We start from the raw sequence: 18,000 nt of genomic DNA on the forward strand, positions 1-18,000 counted from the left end.
TGCTGTCATATGTTAGCGCTGTAACTGGGAATTTGATGCAGCAGGCACCAAACTCTGCGTTTTGTGCCCCAAACATTTGGAATAGTTGCACTATATCATAGCGAATAATACTGAACCGCAGTGAATTGGATTTTATTGGTTACAACAGATAGCACCCCTGGCAGGCACTTGTAATTAGGACGCAAGTCATTTTATGGCATACTATCTTAGTTGATGCCAAACCGAATGCAAGTCACCATTGAGTAGTCATTTGAAAGCATGGATCAATGCCTCTCCCAATGGGAGTAACCAGCCAGTAGGGTTAAAGTTAATAACACTTTGTTTTAGAGGCAGTGGTGCAAATTCACCCAAACCCTCTGGTCACTTTACACCAGCTCCACCTTGAAATCTCGGGTAGATCGAATTCTTTCATTCAAGGCAACCTTTATAAACAACTTCAAAGTTGAAATGAAGTCCTAAATTGAGGAGTTTCAATTTATTATAAGATCTGTTATTCCCTTTGCCTTCTCAGACCCTGTAGAAAAATACTAGAATTCCATTATAAACGTACTCAAAATAAATCAATGTCAATAAACAAATCGATTAATAGAGGAGACACCCTTTCCAGTGGTCCCTGTCTTAGATCCTTCAAGTGTCTATTGACAGTGTTGTGATCATCTTTGGAAACTGCTAAACGCAAGGTAGGCGTTTGTAATGCACGTGTCTCCTCTGAATTGTGTTTCAGCTATTATCCTCCAGTAATTCACAGAAGTGTTTCTTGAATACATATTGAAATAAATGTGCATGTATGTTCCATAATAGGAAGGGACTGTACAGCTCAGTATGTTTCAAACTGTAGAAATAGTCACTTGACAAATGTCAAGTATTGAAGTCCTAAAATGTTATAAATGTGGCAGTTTGTGTTTATTTGTTTTAAAACATCATTTCACAGGAATGCAAAGTCGTCATGCATCTCCCTTTCAGGTCTAAGGTTCACTAGTCAAGAGTAACTGTATTTATTATAATAAATTCTCTTTTACTCCATTGGTCTGCAGTGCAGATGCTGTGTGTATCCGGCATGGCACTGGGCTGTCATACATAAACTTGGAGTTAAAGCAAAAGAGATGGGGGCTAAGTAATCTATTTTCTGTTAGAAGAAAATGGTGAGTGCTCTATACTGTCGAATTCCATAATTCTAATAGTACTCAATTCAAACACCCATTCCTATGGAAAATCAAAGAAATGTGCTATCTCGTGTTTTGATGCAGTTGGTCATTGGACTTGAGTTTTGTATTTGTGCAACAAGCTTTGCAAGATATATTGTCTGTTAACATTCCTCTTGTGCAACATGTTCAAAACCAAATTGCACCAGACCTGTAACCACATAACCAAGTAGATGTGATTTTTAGTATGTTTATATAGAGGAGGAAATAAAATACTTCTTCACTCGAGTTGCCATTCAGGGTCTATGCATTTGCTTGAAAGTGATAGCAGTGTAGTGCAAATTAGGGTTTGGCAGTAAAATCTGCTCTGCTGGCAGAGTTTGCTGATTTTTTTGTTCTGGCCAAACTCTGCCAACCACTGCGTGGCAGGGTTTTTCTCACACGTGACTCACCAATTTTAAGTTTAGAATTCCCTAGTGCGATATTTGGGTGCTAGGACGGCAGTTGGTTTGATTTTCTCAACACGGTTGGTTACAGGCAGTCGCGACCGCTCATAGTGAGAAAGCTGCAGTTGAGTGCAAAATCTACTCGAACGGCAGAAAAGAAGCAGTGCCCTCTGGCACACCAAGTGGTACTGTTTGTGCTGATTTTGCAGCACAGAAGAAGCTTCAGCTACTAAAAATTAGCATGGCGTGCTGATTCCGCCCACTCGCGGATCTCGGCGGAATCTCGCAGAGTTTTTATGCAAGGAATTCTGTGGAATGAAACTCTGCGAGTTCCGCCCTGCCCTAATGCGAGTACTCCTTGTGCTACTAAAACATGACATAAACCATGGCCGAAACTCAGAGATGGCAACAGCAAAAGGAACTCCATTTGGCTTGCCATACTAGTATTGTACATAACATGTTATGAATTATGACATTGTTTTTCTCTATATAGGTGGTTTAGGAAATGTAATTTCCCAATTAGTTTCATTACCGTTTCCAGAATTAGAAAATGTGTGTTTCATATTGCATGGATCATGACTTTGATTATTGGGAGTGCGCCTAACTTGAGACAGTGGCGGGGAAATTTAACATCCAGGGCCCGTATTACGATAAGGGGGCACTTTGCCTGTTTGCGCCCATCGCACCGTAAAACAGGTCTGCCGCGTGCAAACAGGGAACGTGTGCCCAGGGGGCTGCGCATATAAGTGAAATACAGAGCGACTGCTTCAAAGCTGCTCTGTGTTGCACATTGCTGATGGCACCCACCTACACTTTGAAAAGGTGAGCGAGAGCCCCTTGCAGGCGGGTGCAGTGAGTGACTGCAGTTAACAAACAAATCGAATCCACCAGGGTGGGACAGGAAAAAATGGGGACACAAGGTCAAGGTTTAAGTGTGTTCCCTACAAAGGTGGGGAGCACACTGTGTTCTTTAAATACCCCTCACACACCAAAAGGGCCCTTGGTGTCATGCTTCATCATAGGGGTCTTCGCATAGAAATATACAGCCTTCAGTTAGCGCCATACAGAGTACTCACTTGGTGGCAGCAGGGGTGCTCTCGTTGGTTTTAGGTCGTCTATGCGTACTTCTGAAGCAGTACTACCTTCAACAACCGTCCCGTCCGCGGCTCCGTGGTTGACTGTGGAGTGCGGTGGTGCGGGTAGATATACCTTCCCTAATTGTCAATTACTTGTTAATTAAATCCCGCTGACCCCAAGTCTACGTGCCAAATGGAGTGTGTTGCTGGGATCTGGCCCCGAAGGGCGAATGAAGGGGCGTCTTTTCTGCGGCTGTGTGAGTGACTGCACCCTCGTGCAAGGGGATGTCTGGGAGGTCAATGGAACCCCCTTTTTCCCCTTCAGAAGCCTGCCATTAAGAGGCTCACTGAAAGTGCACCACCTTTTTGTGGCGCCCTTTGTCTGCCTCCTAAAGACATGTTTGCCTCCTCTGCGCCTGCGTGGGCGCAGAGACAAAGTGATTCCTTCATTTGGATGGGGCCACACCCCTATGCCATTGAGGGAATGCCCTCTTGAGGTAGTGCTGGTGCTAAATATATGTCAGCGCTATCAGTATTACAGAAGGGGATGCACAAGCTTCTGCACTCCCTTCTGGAATACCATAGTGCCACGTGGTCGCACAAAGCAGGTGCACATGCCTTTTGCGCCCCAAGGGCACTTTCTGTAATATGGCCCCAGGTTGACTCATTGCTTTCCACGTTGTCTCAAGTTGGAGCCATTACCAAATGTTATGTGTTTCAGAGCTGTTTGTTAACCTCATGTCTTGATCTTTTCAGCTAAACTTAATTTTTACTCGCCAACTCTGCATGACAGGATTTTTAAATCCCATATTTGTCAAAAGTGAGGCCACAAGTCCCAGAAAACAAATTGCTTTTGGCATAGAAGCAAAGAGAGGCTCAAGTTGTCCAAAATGATGTAGGTAGGTCCACTTGGCAGCTATGTTTCCGGATCATTGAACTACTATCACAAGCACTTGTGTGTATTTATGATTTATCAAAACCGCTCCCTAAAAGAAAGTATCACCTAGCCTGAAAAAATATAAAAGTTGGCTCATTTGTACTTTAGTCCAAAAAATTCCTTCATGATTTTTCTGCAACTGTACATCTTTTTTTTTACTTCCATTGGACAGCGCAGAGAGATATTTTATGTGCTATAGCCCAGTTCAGAACTTACGACATGACAGAAGTGTTTTTTCTAGTGCATTGAACCCTAAGGAAGATTAGAAGCAGTAGTGTAATTTTCTCAATAGGTGCTGTGTCTAATTAAATGGGTGGAGGGAAGATGATTGAACACAAGGATTTCACCTTATGAAAACGAATTAAAAAAGTTTATGAATCAGCAAAATGAAAATCTATAGATATGTTGTTATGATGGGAAAGCCTGATGGTTAACAGTAAATTATTTGTTTTGCTTTCTATGTTTGACTTCACAGAAGGTCTTAACGCAGAATATGTAAAAGGAGAAAATATGGAGGCTGTGGTCAGTGAAGAACCCCAAGGTGAGTGAGTCATTTACCTGCTTTAAGTGTTGAAAGTGTAGATAATGTCCCCTGAATGTGGACCATGTATTAAATGACTCTGCACATGTGTTTTTGAAAAGACCCTAATTGGAAGGAATTTGCAGCAAACCGCAAGCTATAGGACCCTGCAGGTGTTTCGTGTTACGGTGGGCAGGCACACCCCAAGAATCAAGGAGAGGGGAGTGGAGAGGCATTGCAACTTGGCTGGAGCACGGCAGCGCAGCAAAATTTGCTAGAATTTTCCTGCTTCTAAATATAAATACAGACAAAGGAAAAATATTTTTCTGTCTGTATGTATATGTAAATATCCGTTTAAACGGAAAACCGGGAGCCCTAATCATAATACAAAGAAATGGTGAACTGTTCTTGTGCCTGGGGATTCCAACTGGAATTTGTATCAGCCTCTTAAAAATAAATATGATTTCTCATCAAGTTATGGTTTTGTTTTCCATTAGATAAGTTTATAATGTGTGCACATTGATAATTGATTGTGCATATGGTCGCTGCCTGAGACCTGTTTCCATAGATGAACAAAATCATTGGTACAAGTTGTAAAGCTAATCAGTGCTAAGTGTATAAAACTACCAAATTGTCAACCTTTATTTAAAGTGTTCAGAGCTGGGTTCTGCTCTCAGGAGGCATGCTGTTCCATGTTATAGATCCAGTCAAAGTGTTTCAACTTGCACTTCAGCATCTTAGAAGGTGGAACTAATCAAAGATGTATGTGTAGCTCACCCATTCATTCATCCTCTCATCCATCTATCCACAGCCTGCAATCTATAAATCATCTTGTCTTCTGCTCACACATCCACTCCTGGGCATCCGCTCCCTTGTCTATCTATTCACGCATTCTACTTAAACCCACAACCCTACACACAGAATCACAACTTTTATTACACACCACATACACACCCTCTCAACAATCCATTCACTCTTTCACTTCACCCATCCACTCAATACACTATCCATTGGACCCATTTGCTCACTCATACATCTATACATCTATACATGAATCTGGGCACTGGTTGACCCCTTCTACTCATTCTCTCACCCATTCACCCATCTATCTACCCACTCCAAAACGCAAGCAAGCATTTCGATCAATAAATGCTAAATAAATACCAGATGTAGCCTTCAGAACTGGACCCACTGAGCCAGAGCTGTCACTAGAACTGGACTCCGTAACGCAGTGATGCCGATATCGCCTCTAGAAAGGAAAATAATATTCTAGATGAGACTGTGAGAATTTACTGGACACAGCACTCCAGATACGACCTCAAGTAGTGAACACTGCAGGAAAGTGCCCCTTTTTGCATGATTACCCCCTAACTTTTTGCCAGATACCTAATGTCAACTTGACTGAGTGCGTGCTGGGACCCTGCTAACCAGGCCCCAGCACCTGTGTTATTTCCCAAAACTGTACATCTGAGGGCTGCAGTATAATACATTATGCCACCCTTAGAGACTCCTCACCTTAACCCCCACACACTGCCAGTGCAGAATGCATGTTTTGATGCAGACCAAGCTGAAGAGTCGACATGGCACACATCCCTGTATGCTGTGCCCCCCCAACACTGCCTATGGCATGGGTAAGTCACAACACTGGCAGGCCTTACAGCCCTAAGGCAGGATGCACCATACCTCAGGTGAGGGCATAGCTGCCTGAATACTATTCCCCCTCACTGTCTGTGCCATTCACAGATATTGTAAGTGCAGGGAAGCCATTTTGAGTACATGGGCTGGGAGTTTGTCATTACAAACTCCATAGCTCCAAGATGGCTTTACTGAAAACTGGTAAGTTTGGTACCAAACCTCTCAGCATAATAAACCTGCACCGATGCCAGTGTTGTATTTATTATAAAATACATGCAGAGGGCATCCTAGGGATTCCCCTGGAAAACAACCAACTTCTAGTGTATTGGCTGACTGGTCCCCGCCAGCCAGCCACCACCAGACAGGCTTCTGCCCTCATGAGTTGAGAGCTGCTGTGCTCTCGGGAGGTCAGGAACAAAGCATGCTCTGGGTGGAGGTGCTTCACAAGGCAGGAACAGCAACACTTGGCGGTGAGCCTCAAAGGCTCTCACATTGTGATGTGCTGATTTGGGCAGCTCCAACTAGTAGAAATGCCCACCCCCCTGTCCAGGCCCTACTTTTGGCAAAAGGCAGGCAGGAAAATTAGTAAGTAGAGTAGGAGTGTCCCCCCCTCAGCCTGGCACACGCCTAGGGTCGCCAGGAGCTGAGTTAACCCCTCTCTCAGAAATACTCCATAGAAACAGGGATGTGCTCCTCTCCCCAAAGGGAGAGGGCAGCCAAAGGGCGTATTCAACCTAAGGGACAGTAGACATTGGTTACTGCCCACGACCTCAGTAACCCCCTCAAATTTAGTATTTAAGGGCCCCCGTGAACCTTGTTCCTCAGATTTGATGACCTACGAAAAAGAGGACTGAAGAGCTGTGCAGCAGACGACGACTGACTTGGCTGCAGCCCTACCGACCTGTCTCATCCTCCAGTAGCCCTCCTCCAAGAGCTTTGGCCTCAGTCTCAGCTGCTCCATTTCATACCACTTTTATGCTGATGACACTCGTATATCTGAAAATAATCTATAGGAAAGATGTGAAATTCATGGGCCAGACGCCTGATGATATTCAAGCCTCGATGCCCCACCACCACCTTAGAATAAAGCTGCTCAAAAGTTATTCCTGATCTTCCCACTGAGCTACCAAGTAGTTTCCAAACCTGGACCACCTCACTTGCAGTGTTAAACTGCAACCCTTCCATTGTGAAGAGTGCTATATGTGTTGGCTTCTTTTTGGACAAGACTCTTGTCCTCGAAGCACACATCAGCACATTGGCCAAAGGGGCTCAAATGCAACTATAACGTAACTGTGAAGTCAAACCTTTTTATCACAGGTACGAATTTTCAAACAGGTAATTCAATCCCTAATGCTGCAGTGATTGGACTATCCTAATTCCCTACTCATAGAATTCCCAGACTGTATATCGAACCATTTAAGGAAGCCTAAGGGAAGCCCTCCACCCAGCTGCCAGCCAGTCCAACTAAGCAAGAATGTTCATCACATCTTGCCTCTTCCGATTTCCCTGAAGCGGCTCCCATTGAGGCAAGGAGTGTTTATGCACCTCACATGAGGTTCTGTCTTTGGGAATTATTATCGTGCTTGAGAACTCGTCATTTCAGACAGCCAGCACCATTTTTGGAACATGGGCCTCTTGCTCCTTAAATTTCTAGTTTTCTAAAAATTCTGAAATGAAGGGTGTGGAACTCCATTACTCCATCCCACTGTCCTTTTAGACAGCCATGCCCTATGAAACTTTCAGAAGGGAAATTGAAAAGCCTGTTGTGTCAGCGCCACTTCCACCTACACTAAGACCCTAGGCTGGTCAGCAACGGCACTGTTTTGCCTCTCTGCCCAGGATCACCACTGCTAGTAGCTTTATAGATGCTTTATATTTTATGTTTTATCATTTGTAAATATCTAAACATATATTCTGTATGATAATGTTGGAGTCACACGTAATGTTGTTTGTCCTTTTTACTGTTCTCACGACAGTTCCTACATGAAGTGCAGAGTCCCTCTATGGGCTTTATCCTCACTATATAATACTGTTACAAAATAAATAAACACACACAAATGTACAAATAATTTGCATATGGTATAGTGTTAATGATTCGAATTAACAAGCGACACTTACATGATAAGTCCAGTCCTATACATCTTATTACAAACCTGAAACACGCTTAATGTCTTTCAAGCACTGCAAATTTTGATTGTATTTACAGCAGAAAAGGTTTATTTTGAATAGGTTATCTTGGCATTGACATCACATATTTCTTGCGGCTTAACCAGGATAACATATTCTGTTACATCATATTAAATTAGGGCATTTTCTCAATTGCCACAAAATAGTATCTCTACCAACTCTTGTGAAATTCACGAAGGATTGGTTCAGTCCTTTCTCATCAGTAGAGTAGGCAATGGAACACAAAAAATTAAAGTGCTTGTGGTGGCATCCCTACACAACGCATTAACTTTCCTACAGACCACTTGTGTGACTGGGATAACAATAGCCTAGGCTTCCGACCCTGTCAAAAACTGCTTCTGACCAGAAAGTTGCTCACAGCCCATGCCCTATGCATTTCTAGATTTATCTTTGAGCAGTTTATGCTTAATAATTCAGAACGTTCCTAGTACTTTGTTCGTTTTTTTCCACCTAATATGGTTGCCGTCTTCTTAATTAACCGAGTAGCCTCAAAAAAATATCAGAATGCTGGGTAGCAAGGAAGATTTGTACGTTTTACTGGGATGAGAAAAAGGGGGGAAAAACACTGTTGCTGAAAGGTCTGGTCATCCTCCAGGTCTGTGGAGTTTTATGACCAACTTGTATTGACAGGGTCCCCAGCGAAGTCCTAGGGCTGGCTAAAAAATTATTTTAGTGAGATGACTACATTTGCTGTGCATTTTAATCAACTTACTCTAGCCAGATTATCCATAAAGACTAAATGGCGCCAAATGATATGAATGCACCCAAGTAAATGAAATCAATAAATGGAAGGATGTGGTTTGACGTCCTATAGTAAATGAGGCTGAATTGAGCCCCAAAGTACATCGATGAACGATAAGAAGAGAAGATCCTAGAAATGCGTATCCCTTCTTGCAAGGGATAGCATTGAAATAAGACCCAAATAGAGGCATTGCTTTGATGGCATAAACCGTGTGTTGAAATAGGACTGGGATTGGAATATGTGTAGTATCCTACAACTAAAATTACACTAGTAAGCACCTATTTTACTCCTTCGGAGGGTGCAGATGTAACACTCAGTTGGCTCACCAACTATAAAGAGCCTGCGGAATCAAATACGTGTTTTGGAGCTGACTAGAAGTTGACACCAGAACAGCTTCAATGTTTCAGTTTGACACTTGTACAAGATTTTGGCTGTTACCATTGATGTTAACAATTTACTAATCATCTGTGCTCCTAAACCGTGCATGAAGGGTAGATGTTTTAGCACCCTGAATGTGTGCTTGCCCAGGAGAATGAGGGAAGTTTTATTCTGTGATTTAATCCAAAATGTTGGGAGAGGATTTGAGGCGAAGAAGGGTCTAAGGATTTAGCTAGTCTAGCAAACTGATGAACAAATTGCATCTCAGTTGGTTTAATTTTTTTCATTATGGGATTGACGGTTTGATAGTTTTGCAGTCTTTCACACTGAGTACATTCAGTCTTTGAATACTATTGATGGACGGTATTATCCGTCTATCTGTTCAGCTGAGGTAAAGTGGGTATGTGATGTTGCAGTTGTTTGCAGGGAACACCTCACTGCTTCAGATATTTGTAAATAATGTAGACAAAATAAAAACTCCTATTAACCGTCTGAACTGATTGAAAGTGGATGGATGAGACATACTGCTGGACGGAGTTAGAGGGTTTTCCCTTTTGAGGGTGTTAGTGCTCCCTATTTGCCCAGTCTGATTACTAAAATGTCCCATTTCTTTTTAAAAGGTCCTGATTTCTTGCATGCTTTCCTGGTTAAAAAAAACAACAACTTTGTTTATTGATCAGTGTCCTTTATATCCCTTCCTGCCAACTTTGGACTTTAAATAATACTAAGAGTTATTACTGCCTCGCTTTTTGTATATACCCTAAGCGTTTTTAAGAGCCAAGGGAAGCAAGTTGGAGATTCACCTTACACCATAAAGTAGACTGTGTCCCTCACAAAGAAATAATAAAAGGCGCCGGACATTCTTTTTTTATTTATCCTGATCAAAGCAGAAAACATTTATCTATTATATAGATGAGTATATTTTGATTAGAGTTTATGTAACCATCAGATTTAAAACATCCAGCTATTAGCTTCACTTTGATGTGATTCCTCCTCGCAACCTAGGCATTAGCTTCTTATTGGTCCACAGCGTCCCCATTTCCGTCTCTACAGAGGAAAGAGCACCTCCCCATTTCACCCTGCCTACCACAGAACCCACAAAACTAAAGAAATTAAATGGTGGGTTTTGAGCTTTAGCCTGAATCTTTATCCCCTGGATTTTCCCAGACGCGTGGGATTTTGTGGAATTACAGGTCTTGGTCTGTCGTGTTCTTCCGCAGTCTCCCGCTTTGCTCCAGGTGAAGCAGCGGAATAGAAGTTGCTGTATTGTTGACACCTGCTGGGTCCCCACCCTTATGCCGTGTACCGACCCGCAAGAATTCATGGACTTCAGCAGTGCATGGCAGCATGGACGTCCATTCACCAAAATCCTGGGGTTGCAGAAGGAACATCACATGCCCTTAGTCCTTCGCCTTCACTCACACACAGTATTCACACATACACACACACTGCTTACATATACACACACATTCACTAATACATGAACGCCAGCAAGCATGCACACATTTAAAAGCATTTCTTTTAATTTACCTCATCTTTAAGGAAAAGTAATTTTTCAGCTACTTGGACTCCATTTTTATAACCCTAATAGTGAATAATGTAACATTATTCACTATTAGTATAAATAGATTGACAGAAAACAAGGAGAGCTGGGTCCCAGCCAATGTCTAGAAGGACAAGGGGTCGCAAAGTCAGTGCCAGGGGTCAAGCCAGAGGGTCGCAGGAGCGACCCCTGGGCACCCCTAAATGACGTCCATGCATGGAAGCGACTTTGTCAGTGTGACAGAACGATGCTTAGTGGCAGCTTAATCCCCTCGTCTCCCGCCCACCCACAATTATAGACAGGTTGATGGTGGGGGACAAGACACATCAGTAGCCTGGGATGTGGCAGGATAAGGATATTCTGTAATGTTGGTGGCAGGGCACCTTTTAAAATATTTAAAGGAATATCTGCAGAAAACACCCCCCTTGTGTAATTTCAATATCTAGACTTCTTTATATTTTGGAAGAGAGTTGACACGCAGAAGGGTCTGCCTTTAAAATACATTGTGGGTTTAAGTATATTTACATCCCCTTTAAATTCTGCTGGTTTCTATTTTAAAAAGTTTACATTGCACGTCTCTCCTACTGAAATCCTCGAACCACTAGACATCAGAGCAATAATGGAACGTTACATGACGCACAACATTTTACCAGCCCTAAAACATACGCATTTCAGGCCCTTCATGGTTGTTGGTCTCATGTACTTGAGCGCATCCCCGCAGGTCTCCGAGGACAAACCACTACAGACCAAACACTCGAAGCAAAGGGAAAATGTGCTGTAGTAGCCATCTGGAAAAAAAAGACAGAGGAAGGGGTGGAGAGGAGAGAAAAGTCAGTTTGTGATTCATAGCCGTGCAAGAGAGCTGACTCCCTGCCGAGGTTTTGGTTGCCGATTCTTTGGCAGAAGAGCGTAAATTATGCAAATAGCAATTACGTCGCGGTGATTGGTCCGCAGGCACCTAGAGCAATTCAGCCGCCCTGCATTGTGTAAACATGAAATATTGCAGAACGGTTTGCATTGTTTCAGAAGCAAATACCTCACTGGCGCTTTCTGTAAAAAAAAAAAAACAGTCTTTTCAGCGTAAAATTCAAAGGGTCGATGAGACAGACTGTGCGTTCGGGAGCACTGAGTTTGCCTGCGACGCCGAGACAATAAAAGCACCCGCGCGGCCCTCGGCTCTGACGCACTTCAGCGCCCCAGACCCGCAAGGGGGCACCGAGAGCCAGCCGGGAATTGTAGAGACCTTCTCTTCACTCTTTCTCTTGCGCCCAAGTGTGAGCGCGCGCATCACCGTTTCTTTAGTGCGACAGCATTCTTGTATAATGTAGAAAAAGCACCGTGATTAACATTAGCACAAGCAAGCTTCTGCTTTGTGTGATATTCAGTGGTGGAACTGGAAAAAATGTACGCGGGGAACCCATTAATTGGGGGTCCAGGGGTTCTGTTATAACATGGGACATTTTTAGAAGAGAAAAGAGGGAGATCTTTAATCTGGAGGATGTATTTCTTCCATTGACTTCTATTGAAACCCGAATCGGGTCTATTGTAAAGACTGGGACCAAATGCAAATATGGATTTGTTCCCCTTACCAGTCAGGAGCACGGAGAGAGCTCTATGGTAGGCGGAGAGTGGCCTGCAGCAGTGGGTTACACTTACAGCAGGCGCACAACACCCATTGGACTCACCGGGCTTCAGCCCCCCAAAATCCCCCCCCCCCCCCCCTCCCCGTCGTGTGTGGCAGCCCGGGATGAGACAGATCCCGGGCACACACAGAGCCGTACCTGAACGTTTCACAGGTCTTTAAAAGGCCATTTGAATGTTAATTAGGCCTTGCAGTTGTTTCACCCCTTCTAAGAGCCCCTGCAGCTCCACTCTGCCTACTGATTGAAGGTTTAGCCCCCCCCCCCCGAAATTTGGCTCTAGTTGCGCCTCTGACTTACAGGCAGTGTATACTCCGAGGCACACAAGACCAGTCCCTGTCTGCAGAAGCCAGCCGAGGAATCGGGTTGTTGCATACAGGAATCGGGAGGCGGAAGAGTCGGAAGACTAACCTTGAAATCGTTAGTCTCCGGCCTGAACTTGGAGGGTTGGCATGTATGTGCTATGTGTGTCTTTAAAGCACTAAACATCCGTTAGGGTATCCAAGCGCTTGCGGTAAGTGTGTGAGGCTCACCCTGGAGGGCTTGGTTGAAGAGCCAAGTCTTCAGCTTCTTGCGGAGTTCAAGAAGGGAGGAGGAGGCTCTGATGTGTTGAGGGCGGCTGTTCCTGCTTTAGGAGCCAGATAATAGAAGGCGTGACCCTCTAGTCTACATTTGTAGGGTGTGTACTACTATATGTGCGGTGGAGCTGAAGTATCTGGAAGCAGGGGTGTAACAAAGGCCCCCGCAGGGCGGGGGGTGGGGGCACAGGCTTCAGGGGCTCCCCCAGCCTAGCAAACTGGCCGAGAGTTTCAGAGTGAATACGGAGGGGGGCCCTCCATGCACTTTGCAGGGGGGCCCTCTCAAGTTTTGTTAAGCCAGTGTCTGGAAGGTTTGCAGAAAAGAATGCTCCATTCAGAGTCATTTTGAAGTAAGAGTTATTCTCAGGCCTGATTCCTCAGGAAGAGGAGTTGCATGAGCTGCAGGGATCTCTATCATAGAGTGCTCATACACAGCCCCTTTCTCAAAGTTTATATCCCCAACGGAAAGCAGTGTTCACGTAAGATCCTTAACTCTGGGTAGACACAGATGATCAGACCAAAGATTAACCTGAGATGATGTGTGGGATGAGGCTAGGGGAAGATCAACACAGTTACTAAGGCAACAATAGCTGTAAATATGTAGCCACAGTTGTGCATCTATAGAAAGCACGAAACGTAGTAATAATCATAACACATTAATTAAAACTAATGTAAGAATGGTAAACTTGCATAAGTTACTGGCATCCGTTCTAGCAGTTAGAACACTCTAGCCCTTTTTACAAGTGACCTGGAGTGATATTCCCCGGGAAGATATCACCCCAGGCCATTCCAACTAGTTTGCTTTTTTCAGGAATGGAATTATTGGGTCTGCAAACTCAGGACCAGGTAATTCTATTGATACTAAACCCATGTGCAGTTCTGCTGGTACTTATGCACCATCTCCTCTGTTCCTGCTGCTAGTGCTCACCCTGCTCTTCCCTCACCTGCTCGGCTATCCCTCGCACCACAGAATCTAACAGATAACACATTTTCCATCTTCTCCAAGCAGGTGGTAAACAGATGCAGAGTTTAGGTGTGATGTTAATTCCTCCTTGCACCCTCCACCAGCACGGGGTCTTCATGTTATTCTCCATTCATAGGGAAGAAATTCCTAACCCCTGGATTTACACTTGGCGATACCGGCTGGAATTAAAGAGTCCAGCCCTCTGGTATTGCCGCATCTAATTCTGGACAGCTCAGAATGAGGCCATATTTCGGTGTTAAACCAGTGCCCCTAGTAAATCGCACTGTATAAGGTTCGTGATCAGTTAATGTTTGCTAGGCTTCAGTGATTGTGAAGCTGGGAACAACTAGAACGGAAATGGTGACGCACAAATTCAGTTCTTGAACTTCCATTGTTGAGGTTGATTATTTAGTAGCGTGCTGCAATCTAATGGTGATGGGTACATTGGGCACAGACTATCTGTTGAAATGCAGGAATCCTTGGGCTGGTTAGAGGCTTCCAAGTACACTGCACGAAGTCAGCAGGAGGACAGACAAGCAGAGCATCTGCAAGGCCACAGGCTTAAAGTCTGTCGGAATGAAAAGGGCAGCGCGCCATCGCTACACTCAATATGGGTCCATACAGGTCCAAGTCAAAGAGATGGCCAGTGAGCTACTGGACAGCTCAAGCTCCATTGCGAAGATTTGCTGGGGCTCTTCGAGACTGTGATTTCAAATATTTGTGACACTATCGTTAGCAAAACCTCACTGTGATTTTACCAACGTCCTGTTCTTTTATACTACAGATGGCGTAGGTCGTAATTGTGCCCTCCTGCTTATGCACTTTCAGGAATTTCCAAATTAAGTGTATGCGCTTTAGACAGTGCAATGTCCTAAACCCAAGCACACAGCTCTGCTCTATGCCAGCTCACCTTTTCATGAAAGGGCTCTAGGAGCTCAGCAAAGTCTTCATCGACCATTGTTGCTGCAGATAATGCTTGCAAATACTTACCACTAACTAATTATCATCGTGGTATTTATTAGCCTTCAGAACTAGGTTCAGGGTCTTTGAGGAGCTACATAGAGCCCCATTTAGTTCCCTACACTGAGTGTTCTCTCAAAAGTCAGTACCATCTTCTAGTTTAGAGAACATCAGATATGTTCACACCAATTGAGATAACTGAGGGGTCATCAAGTGGGCTCTTCTTTTTAGGAATTAAAGGCTAGTAGTTTTCCCCACATCTTGTCATGTTGCATTGGAACACCTCTACCCTCCTCTTCTAAACTGGGAGAATAGTGTGTTGCATGAACTGAATGTTCTCCTCCCCTGAAAGCTCTGGACGTTCTTTAAGGTACCCAAGACCCAGAGCAAAGCCTTCTTTGTCACCATATCTGTGTTTGTTCGTGGCAGGGTAGGTTCTAAGTTCTCCATGTCAGACTCCAGCTGGGATTGATAAGGACACTGTATTGAAAATACAATAAAAGTGTTTCTTGACTCCTATAGCAATCTCTACTTGATCATACAACTACCCCAACAAAGAAGATAATCACTAGAAATGTGATGCAGCTTTCACTAACATCAGACCTGAATTTAGAGAAATAAAAGCTTACATCAAGTCCCACATTTTCTGCTGTTTGCTGACTCGCGGTACTCCCACAAAAGCGAGCATTATCAGCCTGGCCAAAATGTCTGACTACAGGTTTCCTGCTCTGCATCATAACTACAGATTGGGATATTTGTCTAGATCTTGCAAGTTTTCTACTTGCTTTCGACCTATCTGTCATTATAGGTGCCTAGAGGTCGAAAGGAAAACTGTTCCTTTCTTGACCATACCTTTATCATTTGGCTTCGCTTAGTGCACTGGAGGCCCCAACCACCTACCTGCCCACACTCACCGGTCAGGTCTGTGAGGGGACAGGTGAGGGTGCTCATCACGTCCCCCCCGCATCAGGTAACTCAGTCTCTGTAGCGCCGTGAGTAGATGGATGTTAAAAAGGAGGTTATTTTAGAAAGAGCTCTATCCCAGGAGAGGTAGTGCTTTTTGCCAGATCCACGAAGTTGTGGAATCACACACCAATAGCACTGCAATAATTCTGATTGGGATGCCCTGAACTTGGTTGGAAGCGGAATGATGGCACATAGCATCCTTGACTATTTGGGTAGCTTGGTTAAGAAGTCAAGATTGAGGTCTAAGGTGATTGGTGGAGAGTGGTTCTGGGTGCTGTGGGACAGCATCTCTGAACTCCTTGAGCTCACCAGCATCTTTAATGTTGGCAAGGGCAGCAGCAGAACATCCACACAGCAATAGGTTTAGTTCCATCCTAGAGAGCATGGGCAGTAGCTAGTTCCACATGCAGGGAGGCATTTGGACAAGATCCATGTGAGGTTATTCAAACTGGTAGAGTGATAACCCAGTGTTTATACTCAAACTGTGGAAGTTGGGTAACCGTTACGGCCCGTCAATTTGGGCGCATCGTCAATAATTCCGATTCCAGACTCTCAGGTTGGGCTTGGGTTTCCCACTTCCACTAAGGTTATGGTATTGTTATTAAAGTAGTTTCAGATGGCTCCTCCATTGAAACATCCAGTTCATCCACATGTAATAGATGTAGTTCAAAGAGAATGAAAAGATCCTGACACAATTTGTATTCTCAGGTTTAAAATGAAGCAGCATCGCCTAAAAGAGATGGACAAAAAACTACCAGACAATGTCTGCAGATTCCTTCATGGAGAGCCTTGTTGGAAGAACAACTATGTGGGATGAGGCGATAGTTAAAGGTTGAATGGACAAAAAAGTGGATTCATCACTTAAGAAAGCATACGCTGGATCTTATCTGGCCTTGGGAGCTGGGATTTATAGAGCATATACATCACAGTTGCTGATGATGAACTTTAAAGTTATGTTTAAAGCTGTAGAAGAGGAAACCAAATGCTCTGCGATTCTGAAAGGAATGGAAAAAGATAAAAAAATCATTTTAAATTTATTTATTTGCATTTGTTTAATATACATAACAGTGGAGATAGAATTATGTAGCTAGCACTAAAATTTAATTATGAATAGCACCACAACATTGAGATCCTGTACAGACACAGATGCAATGGGAAAGACATAATGAAGTCAATGCAAATATTAGCAAAGGAAGGAAGAGCAGATGGCAAAACTAAGTCAGATTAAAGCTGTGAGTAGTCCTACCACTGGCTCCATATTATAGAATGTTCTCTCAGGACGCCACAGGCTTTATGTACCACCTCCTCAGCCTTTGCACAGAAGTCTGTCGTTAGTCCACTCTTTTACAGTGGGGACCTCAGTGCCACTTCAGTTACATGCTAGGTCTCTCTTAGCCGCCAATATTCCAACAGAAACATAATAACGTTAATAACGTGGACCTCCTCCAATCTCAATCAGTCCCAATAAAAACATCTTAGGTTCTCGTGTCATAGGTCGACCTATTACGCTGCTGAGGACTGAGCATATCTTGTGCCAGTATTTGATCCAAATCAAATCTAAATAATATGAAATAGGTGACCCTCCATTAAATATGTATTTGGTTTGATTAAGGTGCTGAGTCCTTCCTATATGCCAATGTTTTGGTGCGTATTAGTAAGTATGAAGGTACTTAAATTGAACTCGACGCAGGCGAGAATATACAGCCAAGGACCATGGGTCCATCAGAGTCTCAATCCACTTGTCGTACCCCAACCTGCCCAAATCCCATTCCCACTTATGCCTCCGTTTTAACAGAAGGTCAGGGGCTTTGGTCACCAGGGCTCTTTAGAGTCTGTAATTATCCTTTTTTTCCTTATTGTTCAAAAAGTCTTTTGTCTCCAGTAAGTTGTAATCTTGGACACCCATCAGTTTATCTCTGTGATATGATAGAGCATATCTTAGTTGGAGATAGTGTAAAAACTGAGAATTGTGGAGTGAGAATGCTGTCTTGAGGTCTTCAAATGATTTGATGTGGTCGCAAGACCATATATCATCCAGGGTGGATTTACCAGATAGGTCCCACTAGGCAAACCGGGGGAGTCTTGCCATGTGCAGGAACCATGAACTGTGCCATAATGGGGTAACCGTTATGGGGACACCATGACACTTAATACATTTCCGTGCCTCATGCCAGCATACTAGAGGCAACCTGGAAACTGGAGGGAGGGTGTGTGGAACCTATCTATCATAAACCGTCTGCATTCATCAGTGTTTCTCCATACTTTGTCAGTTCTAGTTTATCCAGC

General features: G+C 43.8%; 1 protein-coding gene across 3 annotated transcripts in view; it reads left to right on the plus strand.

The window, feature by feature from the left end:
• Nucleotides 1–18,000, plus strand: part of CD99L2 (CD99 molecule like 2) — a 516,478-nt gene that overhangs the window by 484,257 nt on the left and 14,221 nt on the right. For all 3 annotated transcript variants that reach the window (XM_086918585.1, XM_086918586.1, XM_086918587.1), the window contains one exon: nt 4,077–4,142. In XM_086918585.1, the coding sequence (XP_086774711.1) occupies nt 4,077–4,142 (66 nt within the window). The remainder of the gene's footprint in view (nt 1–4,076; nt 4,143–18,000) is intronic.

Source organism: Lissotriton vulgaris, chromosome 4_1, assembly GCF_964263255.1.
Source record: "Lissotriton vulgaris chromosome 4_1, aLisVul1.2, whole genome shotgun sequence".
Classification (NCBI taxonomy): domain Eukaryota; kingdom Metazoa; phylum Chordata; class Amphibia; order Caudata; family Salamandridae; genus Lissotriton; species Lissotriton vulgaris.